The sequence below is a fragment of the Canis lupus genome, chromosome 17 (genome assembly GCF_011100685.1).
Source record: "Canis lupus familiaris isolate Mischka breed German Shepherd chromosome 17, alternate assembly UU_Cfam_GSD_1.0, whole genome shotgun sequence".
In the NCBI taxonomy this organism is placed as follows: Eukaryota; Metazoa; Chordata; class Mammalia; order Carnivora; family Canidae; genus Canis; species Canis lupus.
In genome coordinates this window covers 60,694,587-60,711,157 of record NC_049238.1, presented here as the reverse complement: position 1 = coordinate 60,711,157, position 16,571 = coordinate 60,694,587, and the positions used below count along the sequence as shown (strand labels likewise).

The 16,571-nt window shown below is 40.2% G+C and overlaps 1 protein-coding gene and 1 pseudogene across 5 annotated transcripts in view; one reads left to right on the top strand and one right to left on the bottom strand.

Annotated features, from left to right (window-relative positions):
- The window catches only part of SETDB1 (SET domain bifurcated histone lysine methyltransferase 1), a 32,850-nt gene that overhangs the window by 15,840 nt on the left and 439 nt on the right, over positions 1-16,571 (bottom strand). For 3 of the 5 annotated variants that reach the window (XM_038562146.1, XM_038562150.1, XM_038562147.1), the window contains exons 1-9: positions 16,397-16,546; positions 15,150-15,418; positions 14,140-14,291; positions 5,692-5,726; positions 4,773-4,872; positions 3,185-3,310; positions 2,816-3,017; positions 2,240-2,313; positions 250-440 (exon numbers count right to left, since the gene is read on the bottom strand). In XM_038562146.1, coding sequence (XP_038418074.1) covers positions 250-440; positions 2,240-2,313; positions 2,816-3,017; positions 3,185-3,310; positions 4,773-4,872; positions 5,692-5,726; positions 14,140-14,291; positions 15,150-15,418; positions 16,397-16,423 — 1,176 coding nt within the window. In that variant the 5' untranslated portion in view covers positions 16,424-16,546. Of the gene's footprint in view, positions 1-249; positions 441-2,239; positions 2,314-2,815; positions 3,018-3,184; positions 3,311-4,772; positions 4,873-5,691; positions 5,727-14,139; positions 14,292-15,149; positions 15,419-16,396; positions 16,547-16,571 lie in introns of those variants that run through there. The other 2 variants (XM_038562149.1, XM_038562148.1) reach the window with 1 other exon arrangement.
- On the top strand, positions 14,821-14,978 carry LOC119864039 (annotated as a pseudogene).

Sequence of the window (16,571 nt, the reverse complement as noted above, 5' to 3'; positions counted from 1 at the left end):
CAGGATCAGGCCCTGGACTGAAGGCAGCATTAAACCACTGAGCCACCCAGGCTGCCCAGGGAATTAATTTTCAATAACTATCACAGAGAAATAAAAGGACAAAGTAAAATCTGACCCAGAACAGTCAAAATATATAGGATAAGAATGAGGAAAATTATGGAGGACTACAAAATCATCCTTATTACTGCCTCTTACATTCCCCTATCCCACCCTGACCCTTGCCTCTAAAACTCTGGGGAAGAAGAGTACCAGGAAGAGGATCCTGACTAGGCTGCCGTCCACCTCCTCGACCCGGGACTTCCACCATGTGCCTTCCCACTCAGTCTTGATAAGCTGGCCACTCTTTAGCAGTACCATGGGGCGGTTGGGGTAAGCTGTGATATACTCCTCTATGAAGTCCCGGCAGGAGATGTCTTCTATGTCCTCCCAAGTCTTTTTCACTGTCGGAAGGAAGAAGGAAGGCTGAGAGAGGGCAAGTAGAGCAGGTCTTTTTTTTTTTTTTTTTTTTAAGATTTTATTTATTTATTCATGAGAATACACAGAGAGGAGAGAGAGAAGCAGGCTCCCTACAGGGAGCCTGATGTGGGACTCGATTCTGGGTCTCCAGGATCACACCCTGAGCTGCAGGCAGCACTAAACCGCTGAGCCACCGGGGCTGCCTAGTAGAGCAGGTCTTTGTCTTTTTTTTTCTTTTTCTCTTTCCTTTCTTTTCTTTTCCTTTTTTTAAAAGATTTTATTTATTTATTCATTAGAGAGAGAGAGGCAGAGAGAGAAGCAGGCTCCATGCAGGGAGCCTGACATGGGACTCAATCCCAGGTCTCCAGGATCATTCCCTGGGCTGAAGGCGGCGCTAAACTGTTGAGCCACCTGGGCTGCCCTCCTTCTTTTCTTTCTTTTCTTTTCTTTTCTTTTCTTTCTTCTCTTCTCTTTTCATTTCTTTCTTTCTTTCCCTTTCTTTTCTTTTCTTTTTTTCTTCTCTCTCTCTGTCTCTCTGTCTCTCTCTCTTTCCTTAAGTAATCTCTATGCCCAATGTGAGGCCTGAACTCACGACCCTGAGATCAAGAGTTACATGCTCAAAAAAAAAAAAAAAAAAGAAAAGAAAAGAAAAGAAAAGAAAAAAAAGAGTTGCATGCTCTATCAACTTTGCCAGCCAGTCACCGCTGGGCATGTCTTAATAGGAAAAAATAAATGGTTGGCAAGGAGACATTGGGCATTTTTTAAGTTGGGAGGGAGAGAAAAAATAAACGAAGAAAACATAACCTCAAGGGAAGCAAAACCAAGACTTCCTAAAAGTACTGAACCTATTGTGTAAATGCACACATGGATCAAGTAAGTACTAACTAAGCAATAAGCAAATATAAGTGAGTCACTAATTTCATTAAAATGCATATTTTGTTTAGGAATATTCAAGTGGAAATTCTTGCTAACTTGATAGAAGTCTAGAGATAAATAAAAAGATTAAAAAAAAAAAAGAGATCAGGTGGTATCATGAAGTTGATAAAAAAAAAAAAATTGTCCTTTCTCATTCTCTATCAGGCTACTTCTAAGGGACCCTGAACACATTTACTGCCATGTTATATGGAAAGGGAGCAGTGTTAGTCAACTCTTTCATAATTAAAAACAACTGTTTTGGGGATCCCTGGGTGGTGCAGTGGATTAGCGCCTGCCTTTGGCCCAGGGCGCGATCCTGGAGACCCGAGATCGAATCCCACATCGGGCTCCCGGTGCATGGAGCCTGCTTCTCCCTCTGCCTGTGTCTCTGCCTCTCTCTCTCTCTCTCTGACTATAATAAATAAATAAATTAAAACAAACAAACAAACAAACCCTGTTTTGTAGGAGTAAGCCAGAGACAGAAGTATAGAAGACACTATGAAACTTCCATCTAACTCAGCTTCTGCAGAAAGCACTATGTAGACTACAGATTTATACAAATGTTAGATGAAGGATAAAACTAGGAAAAAAGTAACATCTTCTGAAGCCTAAATCACTCAATAATGAAATCAAAACACAGCTGTAATATGAGATTCCACCCAGGGTCAGTCATGATCTCCTCGTGTTCTACTCTCACTAGAAAGACCCAGAACTAGAGAAAAGCAAGTAGACCTGTATCTCCCAAAGAACACTAATCAAACTTATGCTCCTTGAGATGGAAGCACCAGGGCTTTCCAATTGATTATCTTAAGAAAAAATACAAGATAGACGAGAAAATGGATAAAACTCAGAAAGGAAGGACACTCACATGGCCGGCAAATGGGATATAGCTCAGACTGTGTGACATAGGAAGCATAGCCATCATCAAAGAAAATGAGAAACCTGTAAGTAAAGAGTAATGAAAGAAAGATCGGGGTTATGATATTTAACATGACCTACAGAAATTATCATAGCTTCCAATCTTGATCACAAATAGGACACACTCCTAGGAAAATGTTCTAGTCTACTACTTCCTTCCCATTATTATTCCTTCTAAGAGTTAGGAATTCTCTCTCAATCTAACCAATTTACTTCCACTTTTCCAAAGCTATTTAATCTTGTTCATCTATCAGACTATTTTGCTAGAAACATTTAGTCTCTTTCTTTCTATTCCCCTAACCATTAAACAATCTTGAGGACTCTCCTTAGTTTCCTCCAAGTTTCTTCTTGAGAAAAAAAAGAGAAAAAGGAGGAAGAATCACCCATCCAACTCCTTTCATAAAGAACGAGCAAGTGTTTCTAGTCACTGGGGACTAAACACAAAGGCTATTTGTGAGATCTATTTGAATACAGCAGATGATTTGCTGCTGGCCTTCACTCTTTTTACAATCCTCTGTCCAGGTACCTGAGCTTGTTTTTGACGTTTGGTGTCTCAGCTACAATGCCAGCATAGAGCCAGACCTGATTCCCATCCTTGTATTTGGCCACCACTCGACTGCCCACAAACAGCTTGTCAGCAGGAGGGTGGTAATCATAGGCAATATGGTTCCCCGACAGTAGACTCTTTCCTTTATTGTCGAATTTCACCTTGTACTTCTTTCCTGGTCCTGAGTAAAAGGAAAAGATACACAAAAAATTTTAAAACCATCAGCTTCTGTGTAAATCCTGACTGCTACATGAGAGATAAAAGGCAAAGCTATGGGAAAAAGAAATGATCGATCAGCAATGGAGACCTGTAGGTTGCCTTTCATTAGCTCTTCTAGCCTGAACATACCAACCGTCTGGATGGCAATAAGAGTGCCTTTGTGCCATGTCTTTGTTCTCTTCTTGCCCAGGATGCGCATGCTGACTATCAGGTCACCATCTTTGCTCAGTTCTCCAGACATCTGACTCAAGGTTCCTACAGAAGAAAGGAAAAAAATTCTAAAAAGATATGGCATAGATTGGGGATAGTAAATAGAAACGTAAAGAAGGTACAATATGGTAACTGGGGAAAGGGGATATTCATTGATTCTTAGTCACTTTCGCTGCTCTCCTGGGCAGAAACAAAAAAACAGAGCTGACTTAGCTATTTATGCTAACAGGAAAAACCTGCATAATTGAAATTCACATGTAATTTAAGAACACTCACTTTAACCAAGTGTTCTCAACTCCTTATTAACAATATTAATTATACTCATTAAATGCTAAGTAGCACTTATAAAACATTTTCCAGTAGAGGATTTATTAACAGCTTGATTTGACAAAGCTTCCCTCAGACCTCTGTGTAAGAGTTTGAGTTGCTCTCTTCTAATCTCCATCTATTTTTTTTTTTAATTTTTTAAATTTTTTATTTATTTATGATAGGCACACAGTGAGAGAGAGAGAGAGAGAGAGAGGCAGAGACACAGGCAGAGGGAGAAGCAGGCTCCATGCACCGGGAGCCCGACGTGGGATTCGATCCCGGGTCTCCAGGATCGCGCCCTGGGCCAAAGGCAGGCGCTAAACCGCTGTGCCACCCAGGGATCCCCCTAATCTCCATCTAGAAGTAATCATGAGCACGAAGCTAAAAATGTATTTTATTTATTTAAGATTTTATTTATTTATTTATTCATGAGAGACACACACAGAGAGAGGCAGAGACATAGGCAGAGGGAGAAGCAGGCTCCATGCAGGAAGCCTGACGGGGACTTGATCCCGGGACTCCTGGATCATGCCCTGAACCGAAGGCAGACGCTTAACCGCTGAGCCACCCTCGCGTCCCTAAAAATGTATGTATGTATGTATGTATGTATGTATCTATTTTTTTTAAAGATTTATTTATTCATTCAGAGAGCGAAGAGAGAGGCAGAGACACAGGCAGAGGGAGAAGCAGGCTCCATACAGGAAGCCCGACGTGGGACTCAATCCTGGGTCACCAGGATCACACCCCAGGCTGCAGGCAGTGCTAAACCGCTGCGCCACCAGGGCTGCCCCCTAAAAATGTATTTAAAGCCACTACAGGGATCCCTGGGTGGCGCAGCGGTTTGGCGCCTGCCTTTGGCCCAGGGCGTGATCCTGGAGACCTGGGATCGAATCCCATGTCGGGCTCCCGGGGCATGGAGCCTGCTTCTCCCTCTGCCTATGTCTCTGCCTCTCTTTCTCTTTGTATGACTATCATAAATAAATAAAAATTAAAAAAAAATAATAAAGCCACTACACATTTGAAAATCAGCAGACAAAAGACTTAAGCAGACAAGGAAAACCTGTATTTAAAGGACCCAACGGAGGTGGATGAGGATTCTGAGACGCTAAAACAAAGCCAGTTACCCATGAAATCTCTGTAGGAATTCACTCCCCCATTCCCACCACCTATACCGAGCGAGGTACCTCCAGACCCTAACCTTTATGTAGATCCTGGGAACTGCTCTTCTTGTTGACAGCATCCATGAACTTCTGGACATCCTGAGCTGACTTTCTTAAGGCAGCCATAGCTTCACGGAGCTGTAAGGAAGGTGATGAGGGAAACAAGTTTTTAAATACCATGTTAGGTGATCACCTGGGTGGCTCAGCGGTTTGGTGCCTGTCTTCGGCCCAGGGCGTGATCCTGGAGTCCCAGGTTCGAGTCCCACATCGGGCTCCCTGCATGGAGCCTGCTTCTCCCTCTGCCTGTGTCTCTCTCTCTCTCTGTCTCTCATGAATGGATACATAAAATGTTAAAAAATTTTTTTTTTAATAAAATAAAATAGCACGTTAGACTTGAGAATAAGAACTTGTCTTTCAAAAAACAAAATAGAATGGGTTATGGTTGAGAAGTTATGGTTATTTTATCAGGCAAAACTGCCCTTCCTTATTTTTTTTAAGATTTTATTTATTCATTTATGAGAGACACAGAAAGGCAGAGGCAGAGGCAGAGGGAGAAGCAGGCTTCCTGTGGGGAGAGCCCGATGTGGTACTTGATCCTGGGACTCCAAGATCACGCCCCAAGCCCAAGGCGGATGCTCAACCACTGAGCCACTCAGGTGTCCCAGAAAACTGCCCTTCCTTAGAAATCTGGTTCAGAAATCAGCTTTAGGGAAATTCTCTTGATTAACCTCACCTAGCTGGTCACTGCCAAATTCTACATTCATACATCACTCAGGGCATGCATCTATGTAACCTCTGCTGCATCCTTAGAACAGCTGTAAGAGGACTAGAGCCCACAGGGCTGATTATAGAGTGCGTGATTATGTTGATGTCTGAACTGACAGAACGGTCAGGCCAGAAGTTTCTCCCATCTTCTTATTCTTACCTGTCATCTTTACCTTCCCCGTCCCAACTCACCTTCTGGTCTTTGGGAGTTCTGCTCCCAGCATCACCTATGGATGAGAAAAGCTCTAAATGAGTATAAGAAACTTACACATAAGAATTTCCAAGAAATCAATAATTAAGCTACTTTTTTTTCATTAAGGCATTTTATTTGCATGTATTATAACTACATGCAAACGTTATAGCTACTGAAAACGTTATCACAGAACTATTACTAATTACAACTGAAAACCATATATAGCTATATATACAAAAGTACTAAATGGTCCAGAAAGACAGGTGACAACAAATAGGTGACAGTGCTTACCTGAGGATAAAGTACTGTGACAGGTGGTGGTCTACAGAATTTTTACACTTTTCTGAAGATTTTATTTATTTGACAGAGAGCACACACAAGCAGGGGGGAGTGGGAGAGGGAGAATCAGGCTCCCCTCTGAGCAGGGTGCCTGATGCAGGACTCAATCCCAGGACTCTGGGATCATGACCTGAGCAAAAGGCAGACATTTCACTGACTGAGCCACCCAGGTGCACTGTATATTTACATTTTTAAAAATATATATTTGAGAGAGAGCGAGTAAGAGAGTGAGTGCACAGGTAAGGGGAGCAGCAGACTCCCAGCTGAGCAAGTAGCCAGATGTGGGGCTCGATCCTAGGACCCTGGGATCATAACTCAACTGGAATGTAGACACTTAACTGGCTGACCCACCCACCCACATGCTGCTTCAAATTTTTATAACAATTTGCTTATGAATTATTTGAATGATTATTTATTTACTTGAGAGACAGAAGCAGACTCCCCACTGAGGAGGGAGCCTGATGCAGGACTTGATCCTAGGATTCTGGGATCATGACTTAAGCCAAAGGCAGACACTCAACTGACTGTGAGCCACTCAGGTGCCCTATTAGAATGATTTGAAAAATCAGATGTAGTCAATGAATGAAGCAAAAATGTTTACTCTTGAGTAGTGCTATCTAGTAGAACTTCCTGCTGTGACAGATTTGTTCTATATCTGCACTATTCAACCTGTTAATATCTGGCTACTAAGCACATGAAATGTGGCTAGTCCAACCAAGGAAATGAGTTTTAAATTTCATCTAAAATGCTTTTTAAAATTCAGGGGTGCCTGGGTGGCAGAGTTGGTTGGGTGTCCGACTCTTGGTTTTGGCTCATATCGTGATCTCAGGGTTGTGAGATCAAGCCTCATGTTGGGTTTTGCACTTAGCATGGAATATGCTTGGGATTCTCTCTCCCTCTGCCCCTCCTGCTTGCACTAATTCTCTAAAATAAATGGATACATCTTAAAAAAATTTTTTTCAATTCAGAAATAATTCACATAGCATAAAATTTATCCTTTTAGAAATGTTTAATTCAGTGGTTTGTAGTATATTAACAAAATTGTACAATTATTGCTAATACCCAATTCCAAAAAATTTACATGACCCCAAAAAGGACCCTCTTATATATTTTTTTATTTTGTTAAATTTTTATTTATTTATGATAGTCACACAGAGAGACAGAGAGAGAGAGAGAGGCAGAGACACAGGCAGAGGGAGAAGCAGAAGAAGAAGCAGGCTCCATGCAGGGAGCCCAACACGGGACTCGATCCAGGACTCCAGGATCACGACCTGAGCTGAAGGCAGCGCTAAACTGCTGAGCCACCCAGGCTGCTCAGCAAGTCTGTTTTTATTACCAGGGTTTGTTCCCTGAGCATAGGTCTCACTTTTCCTGTTTCATCATTTTTTGTTGAAAGCTGGACATTTTAGGTAATACAGCAAGTCTGAATTTTAGAGTTGCTGTTTTCTTTTTCTTTTTTGATGGAGGACAGGCAGAGGGAGAGAGAATCTTAAGCTCCACTCCCAACATGGAGCCTGATGCAGGGCTCAAACAACCATGACCTGAACCAAACTCTAAACTTTATTTTTTTTATTTTTTATTTTTATTTATTTATGATAGTCACAGAGAGAGAGAGAGAGAGAGAGAGAGAGAGAGAGAGGAAGAGACATAGGCAGAGGGAGAAGCAGGCTCCATGCACCGGGAGCCTGACGTGGGATTCGATCTTGGGTCTCCAGGATCGCGCCCTGGGCCAAAGGCAGGCGCCAAACCGCTGCGCCACCCAGGGAACCCGAAATGAGTCCCTTCTTACTGATATATATGGTCTACTTGTCAAAGTATTTCCATATATTTGTGGGTTTATTTTGGGACTTTCTATTCTGTTTCATTGATCTGTCGTTTTTTCTTATGTCAATTCTATATTGTGTGTAACTGCGCTTTGTAAGTTTCCATATCTGTTAACTCTAGCATCTCACTTTATTTTCTTCTTTGTGGACATCCTGGTTCTTTTTACTTGTCATATTTACATATATATATATATGTATGTGTATATGTATATTTGAGAATCAACTTGTCATGTTCCCCTCTCCCGCCCCCCCCCCAAAAAAAACTATTGACAATATTAAAAAAAGATCAATTTAGGGATAGCTATTTCATACTGTTAAATTCTTCTACACAAAAATAAAATTTCAGTACCTAACATTTTTCAGTAAAGTTGATGGTTGCACAATGTTATCAATGTACTTAATGCTTCTGAATTGTACACTTAATAATGGTTAAGGTGGTATATTTTGTGTTATGTGTGTCTTACCACAATAAAAAAAATTGGGGAAAAAATCAGATTTATAGCTGCTGAGAGGGAATACTTTTCCTAGATATTTGATAAAAAGCAACGTAAAACCACATGTTGATTATATGTAAAAGGATGGAGAAGGGAAAGAGTACATATGTACATTTACAAGGTATCCTTGGCTGCAAAAGAAATGGATAATACTGGTTTCTTCTGAGGAGAGTAACTAGAAGGAGTCTGAGGGAAATCTGTGTTTTACTATGTGTCCTTTTATAAGAGGGTCTTTGGGATCCCTGGGTGGCGCAGTGGTTTGGCGCCTGCCTTTGGCCCAAGGCACGATCCTGGAGACCCGGGATCGAATCCCACGTCAGGCTCCTGGTGCATGGAGCCTGCTTCTCCCTCTGCCTGTGTCTCTGCCTCTCTCTCTCTCTCTCTCTCTCGAATACATAAATAAAATAAAATCTTTAAAAAAAAAAAAAAGAAACAGACTTGCTGCATGGACTTAGGTTTCCAAGTATAAATATGCTCTAAGAGCTAAAATAAATTACGTTCAAATACTTAAAATGCTATATGCTAATATGCTAATACTCAGTAAACAAAAGAGTTGACGATAAAAAGAAGCAAATGGAAATTCCGGAATTCAAATTACAAAAACTAAAAAAGCAAGTTTAAAATAAGAGAGGAGAATAAGTAAACTAGAATGTAGATACTTGTACAGAGAAATTATCCTGTCCAAAGCACAAAGAGAAGACTAAAGAAAAATGAACAGAGCTTCAAAGATTTATGGGACAATGAGAGGTGTTCTACCATATACGTAATGGGGATCTCAGAAGGCAAGGCGAAAAAGAAGGGGCCAGATAAAATATGAAGAAATAAGGACTAGGGCACCTGGATGGCTCAGTTGGTAGAACATGCAACTTGATCTTGGGGTCTTAAGTTTGACTTGATGTTGGGTGTAGGGATTACTTAAAATCTTAAAAAAAAATACATTGAAAAAATATAGTTTAAAAAATGAAATACTGAAACACTGAATGAAATACTGAAACACTTCTAAATTTGATGAAAAACTGGAATCTACAGGTCCAAATTCAATTAATTTCAACTAGGGAAATATAGAGAGAATTCAAGTCCCATGTCTGGCTTCCCGTATGGGGCCCGTTTCTCCCTCTGCCTTTGTCTCTGCCTCTCTCTCTGTGTGAGTGTCTCTATGAATAAATAAACAAAATCTTTAAAAAAAAGGGGGGGGGGCAGCCTGGGTGGCTCAGCTGTTTAGCGCCACCTCCAGCCCAGGGCGTGATTCTGGAGACCGGGGATTGAGTCCAACATTGGGCTCCCTGCATGGAGCCTGCTTCTCCCTCTGCCTGTGCCTCTGCCTCTCTCTCTTTCTCTTAAAAAAAAAAAAAAAAGGGAGGGGGGACATATCAGATAAAGAAAAGTAATTAGTAATTAAAAACCTTCCCACAATAAATTCAGTGTGGCATCCTATATTGGAAAAAACCCAGAAATCAAAAGTCTAGAATTGAGGTAAAAATAACACACTCATGTTTGCTTATTATTATTATTTTTTTGCTTATTTTTTTTAAAGATTTTATTTATTTATTCATGAGAGACCGAGAGAGAGAGAGAGAGAGAGAGAGAGAGAGACAAAGAGAGAGAAAGAGAGAACCACACCCTGGGCTGAAGGCAGCACTAAACTGCTGACCAGTTTAGTCAGGTCAGGTCAAACCAGGGCTGACCCATGTTTGCTTCTTAGTTTTGACCAATATACCATGGTAACATAAAATACTAACATTAGAAGAAACTAGCGAAAAGTATGCAAGAACTCTGTATTAACTTTGCAATTTATACAAAAATATAAAACTATTCCAAACTAAAAAGCTTATTAAAAAAAAAATCCACAAAAAAAGTCCAAAAAAAAAAAATGTCCAAATGAAGACTGTCTCACTGCTGAATTTATCAAACATTTAAGGAAGAAATAATACTATTTCAGCAGCACCTGGGTCAGCTGGTTATGTGTCTGCCTTCGGCTCAGGTCATGATTCTAGGCTTCTGGGATGGAGCCCCACATCCAGCTCCCTGCTCAGTAGGGAGTCTGCTTTCTCCCTCAGCTTATGCTCTGTCTCTTGCTTTCTCTCTCTCTCAAATAAATAAAGTCTTAAAACAAAAATATTTCATATGAACTCAGAGGAGGGAACATTTCCCAACTTATCTTTATAAGGCCCATTAATACCCTAATACTAAAGCCAAAAGGACATATCACAGTAAAATGATAATCCAGCAGCCCTCATGAACATAGGTGCAACAATTCTTAACAAAATATTAATTGGGATGCCTGGGCGGCTCAGCGGTTGGGCACCTGCCTTTCCCTCAGGTCCTGATCCTGGGATTTGGGATCAAGCCTGTATCTGGTTCCCTGCAGGGAGCCTGCTTCCCCCTCTGCCTGTGTCTCTGCCTCTCTCTCTGTCTGTATCTCTCACGAATAAATAAATAAATCTTTAAAAAAAATTTTTTTAAATTAGGAAATCTAATACAGAAACATATAAAACGGATTACACACTAAGACAAAGTGGCAAGGGTGGGGTTGGGGGTTATTCTAGGAATGCAAAGCTGGTTTAGTATCTGAAAAATCATTATTGGAATACTCCTTATTAATAAGAAAAAGGACAAAACCTATATGATTATCTACAGCTGATACAGAAAAAGTAACTGACAAAATCTAAAATCCAATCAAGCCATGATTGGCTCTCAGCAAACAAGGAGTAGAAGCAACTTCCTTCAACCCAACAAAGACTATCTACAAAAACCCTACAGCTCACATTACAATTAATGTTTAAAGCTCAGGAGCAAGGAAAAGATGTCTGGGGACACCTGGGTGGCTCAGTGGTAGAGCATATCTGCCTTTGGCTCAGGGTGTGATCCTGGGGTTCTAGGATCGAGTTCCGCATTGAGCTCCCTTTGAGGAGCCTTGCTTTTCTCCCTGTCTATGCCTCTTGCCTCTTTTTGTGTATCTCATGAAGAAAGAAACAAATCTTAAAAAAAGAAAAAGTATCTGCTCTCAAAACTTATTCAACATCGTATGAAGATTCTAGAGAACAATAAGGCAAGAAAAAGAAAGAAAAGACATCTAGATTAGAAAGGAAGAAGTAAAATTGATTTTATTTGGCATTAAGTAATATTAGAAAATCCCAAGGGATCCACAAAAAAAATTCTAGAATAAGTGAGCTTAATAAGGTCACAGGCTATAAGATTAATACACAAAAATCAACTAAATTTTCATATCCTAGCAAGAAACAATCCTAAAATGAAATTAAATAAATAATTTCATTCACATTAGCATTAAAAATAAAACACTTATGAGATGTACCATATTCATGCATTAGGAAACTGAGTGTTTGTTTAAAAGATAATGCTCCCTAAATTCACCTTTACAGTCAATATAGTTCCTATTAAAAATCCTAGCAGGTTTAAAAAAAAATTTTTTTTTTTTAAGATTTTATTTATCCATTCATGAGAGACACAGAGAGAGAGAGAGAGAGAGAGAGAGAGAGAGGCAGAAACACAGGTAGAGGGAGAAGCAGGCTCCATGCAGGGAGCCCGCCTTGGGACTCGATCCTGGGTCTCCAGGATCAGGCCCTGGGCTGAAGGCAGCACTAAACTGCTGAGCCACCCGGGCTGCCCCTAAAAAATGTTTTTGATAGAAATTGACAAGCTGATCCAAAAATTTTTTTTTTAATATTTTTTTTAAATTTTTATTTATTTATGATAGTCACAGAGAGAGAAAGAGAGGCAGAGACACAGGCAGAGAGAAGCAGGCTCCATGCACCGGGAGCCCGACGTGGGAATCGATCCTGGGTCTCCAGGATCGCGCCCTAGGCCAAAGGCAGGCGCCAAACCGCTGCGCCACCCAGGGATCCCCCAAAAATTTATTTTGAAGTTATATGAAATGCAAATAAATCTGGAGCACTTTCATGAAGTGATTTTTAAAACATACCAGAAGTTCACAGTAATAAAAGCAGTTTGGTGCTGGTATAAAGACAGATATTAAGATCAATGTGACAAAATAGCATCTGCAAATAAACCCTCATATACGTGGCCAGTTGATTTTTGACCAGGGTACTAAAGGGATAGTCTTCAACAAATGGTGGGAGAAAAACTGGATAGCTATCAGCAAAATAAACAAACCACCTTCAACCCTCACCTTGAGAAGTTTTACTCTTAAAAGACATTATTAGGAAAATTAAAAGACCACATCTGAGAAAAAGTGTATATAAAATATATCTGATACAGGATGCCTGGGTGGCTCAGCAACTGAGTGTCTGCTTTGGCTTGGGGTGTGATCCTGGATCTCCCTCTGCCTATGTCTCTGCTTCTCTCTCTCTCTCTCTCTCTCTCATGCATAAATAAATTAAATCTTAAAATAAACAAAATAAAACAAAATATATCTGATAAATGAATTATACCTAAAGCCTAAGTTCTCCAAATCAACAATAAAAAGACAACTCAATTTCAAAAAAAAAAAAAAAGACTACAGATTTGAATGATGCTTCCCCAAAGAACATACATAAATGGCAGGTAAGTATGTGAAAAGGTGCTCAATTTCCTTAGGAAAATGCAAATTACAATTTGATAGCACCATATACACACTAGAATGGCTAAAAGTCTGACAATATTAAGCATTGTCAAAGGCGTAAAGAAACTGGAATCCCATACTTTGCTAGTGGGAATGTAAAATGATATAGCTAGCCCCCTTTGAAAACACTAAGGCAGTTTCCTAAAAATTCAAACATACATTTACCCTAAGACTTAGTAATTCTATTCCTAGGTGGAATACCCAGAGACATGAAACATAACGACTATATAAAGATTATATATAAAGATTTTTTTTTTTAATTTTTTTTTTTATGAATGTCACAGAGAGAGAGGCAGAGACACAGGTAGAGGGAGAAGCAGGCTCCATGTACGGGGAGCCCGATGTGGGATTCGATCCCAGGTCTCCAGGATCGCGCCCTGGGCCAAAGACATGCACCAAACCACTGCACCACCCAGGCATCCCCCTAAAGATTTATACATAAATATACATAGCAGCATTATTCCTAATAGCCTCCCTAACTGGAAACAACCAAAAATATTCATCAATTTTAAAATGGATAAAAACATGTGGTATATCTATAAAACTGAGTATTAATCAGCAAAAAAATGGGAGCAAATTATGAATACATGCAGTAACATAAATTAATCTCAAAAACATTATGCTAACCAACAGAAACCAGACACAAAGCCAACAAATTGTGATTCTACTTATATGAAATTTCTAAAAAAGGCAAAAAGGAAGCAAGCAGATCAGTGGTTACTTAGGGGTGAAAATAGAGAAGGTAGGCAAACAGGTATGAGGGTAATTCCAAGTATTCTAAAACCAGACTGTGAAGACTGCACCACTGTATTAATTTACTAAAACTCAAACTATACACTTAATGTGGGTGATTTTTATAGTATGTAAATTATACCTCAAAAATAGACAAAACTAAACAATCTATCATTTTGAAATCTGTATATACATACGTGCTAATGCTCCCTACAAAGAAAAGGGAATTCAGAATTGGGAAAGGAAGGTCATGCAATCAGGAAGTAGCACACGGGGGACATCTATGAGACTAATAATGTTCTATTTCTTTTGGTAACAGACAAGTCCAATGGTTTGGAATATGGAGTCAGTGACAATGGTCTCTCCTTTCTTTTATCTGCTTAACTTCCTGTGTTTAATTTTTTTTTTTTTTTTTTTTTTTTTACTTCCTGTGTTTAAATTTCAATCCTGAGACTTCCTACCTGGAGCCTTATCTCTTACCTGAATCAATACTGAGGACATCATCATCTTCATCAGGAATCTCTATTATTTCTGTAGGCCGGGAAGTTTCATCCTCAGAGCTACTGTCCCGGTATTGTAGTCCCAGTTTGGAGTAAAAGTCCTTCACCAGAGACTCACAGTTAGTCACCGCCCTAATATTGGAAAACATGTAGAAAAGGTCAAAGTCAGGAGAAATAGGTATAAAAGCCATCAGAATTTATATATATTTAAGTACAGTGACCTCAATTTAAACAGGCCATATTCCAAAGTGTCTCCATTTAGAATTCATTTTTATTTCTTTTTATTTTTTAAGTAGGCTCCCCAACCAATGCAGGGCTTGAACTCACCTCCTGAGATCCAGACCTGAGCAGAAGTCAAGAGTTGGATGCTTAAACAACTGAGCTACCTGTCCATTAGAATTAAAAAAGCTTTACCCACAGAAAAACATTTAACTAGTGGTTTCCAGACTAGATTCTCAAAAATCCACAATAAGCTCTGAATACAGTCCTTTCAATCATCTTGTCATTTATCTTGTTATTTGAAAATGTGTTCTAATTCACAACTAAGTACCTGACACAAATCTTCTGGGGATTTAGGAGTAGATACAGGGCTCACGCACCAGTTACATAAGACAGCAAAGCTTTACAATCCTCACTCCCTAGAACATTCTACTAAGAAAACATCGCTTCTCGGCCTTTTGGCTAAGATCAAGTGTAGTATCTACTAAGAAAACAAAGTAATTGTTTGGAAGCAGAGCAGAGGAGAAAGAAGATGAAGGGACTCGAGACCCGTACTCCCCTACTGTTGACCATACATTAGCTTCTGATAGATGAATATTCTCTATGTGGGTGGTTGAGAGGTCAGATTTTGGCCCTAACCTATGAGGAAGAGGAGGGTTCTATACATTTGTACCTTGTAAAGCATAAAGTGCTTGGCACAATGTCATGAACAATTATACCTCTAGAATGTCTGCCAAGGGGTAGATTTCCTATTTCCCATTTAGTCCTCACCTGGATGCATCATCAAAGAGCTGGTCCACATGGGCCACCTCAGATTCCTTCTGTATTACCCATGTTTCCAATTCTGCTAGTTGTTTCTTACGCTGCTGTACACAGTCCATCTTTTCTAGTTCTTCATCAATGAACTGCCGAAGTTCCTCCATTGAGATACCCAGCTCCTCGACCACTGCTTGTTGCAGCTCTGCAATCTCTTCAGACTCCACTGCAGCTGTAGCTGCATCCAAACCAATGCACCCAGGGAGGGAGGACATGCTGTTGCCCTTTACACAGAAAGGAAGACTAAAATTATCTTAGGAGTTATTATAACCGTTAAATTTCAATATCCTAATAAAACTCACTCCTACACTACAACTTGTTATCCAAATACAGTTAGGTTTGATTGTGTTCTCTCTCTCCATTCTCCTGGATTTGATGCTAAAATTTTATAGCATTCTTTTTTTATTATTTAAAGATTTTATTTACTCACGAGAGACAGGAGAGAGAGAGAAAGAGAAAGACAGAGACAGAGACAGAGGGAGATGCAGGGGCTTCAAAAGTTGCCTGAAGCGGGACTCCATCCCCAGACCTCGGGATCACGCCCTGAGCTGGGGGCAGATACTCAATCGCTGAGGCACCCAGGCGTCCCAGATTTTATAGCATTCTTATCATATCCTACAGACTACTGGGCCTAAAGATTTAAAAGTTTGAGGGTATGGAGAACATATATTATGCAACAAGGAGCTACCGAAAATAATGTTTTTAGGAAACAGAAGAGAATCAATTTGCTGAGGAAAGTATTTCTGTGACCTGTGTTCCTTAATTGACTAAAGGGATCAATCTTTGTTTGCATGCGATGCCAATTTGAACACCCGTTTCTACCTAGAAAGGAGCGGTTAGGGCAGCCCCGGTGGCGCAGCGGTTTGGTGCCGCCTGCAGCCTGGGGTGTGATCCTGGAGACCCGGGATCGAGTCCCACATGGGCTCCATGCGTGGAGCCTGCTTCTCCCTCTGTCCGTGTCTCTGCCCCTCTCTCTCGGTGTCTATGAATAAATAAAATCTTAAAAAAAAAAAAAAAAAAAAAGGAGCGGTTAGTCTATTACTAACTCGTTTCCTCTTTATATCCTTGTTCGCTTTACATTACTTTGCTTCCAAGTGGAAATTTACTTTATGAAGTCATATTAACACTTATGCACACAAAAGCAAAACGGTCTCCCAAAAGTAAAGGAAAATTAAAGCAATCTGGGAATAAAATGTAGCTACCTTAAAATTACAATTCAAACAACCCATGCATTGGTGTTAACTGCTCTTTTGAACAAACGGTTGAAGCAAAACTGATGCCAGAATGCCGTGCGACCCCAGGACCAGTTCTCATCGCCTCCATTTTCCCTTGGCCCGCAAACCGCCCCACCTCCGCGCTACCCTTTTCGGGGCTGCG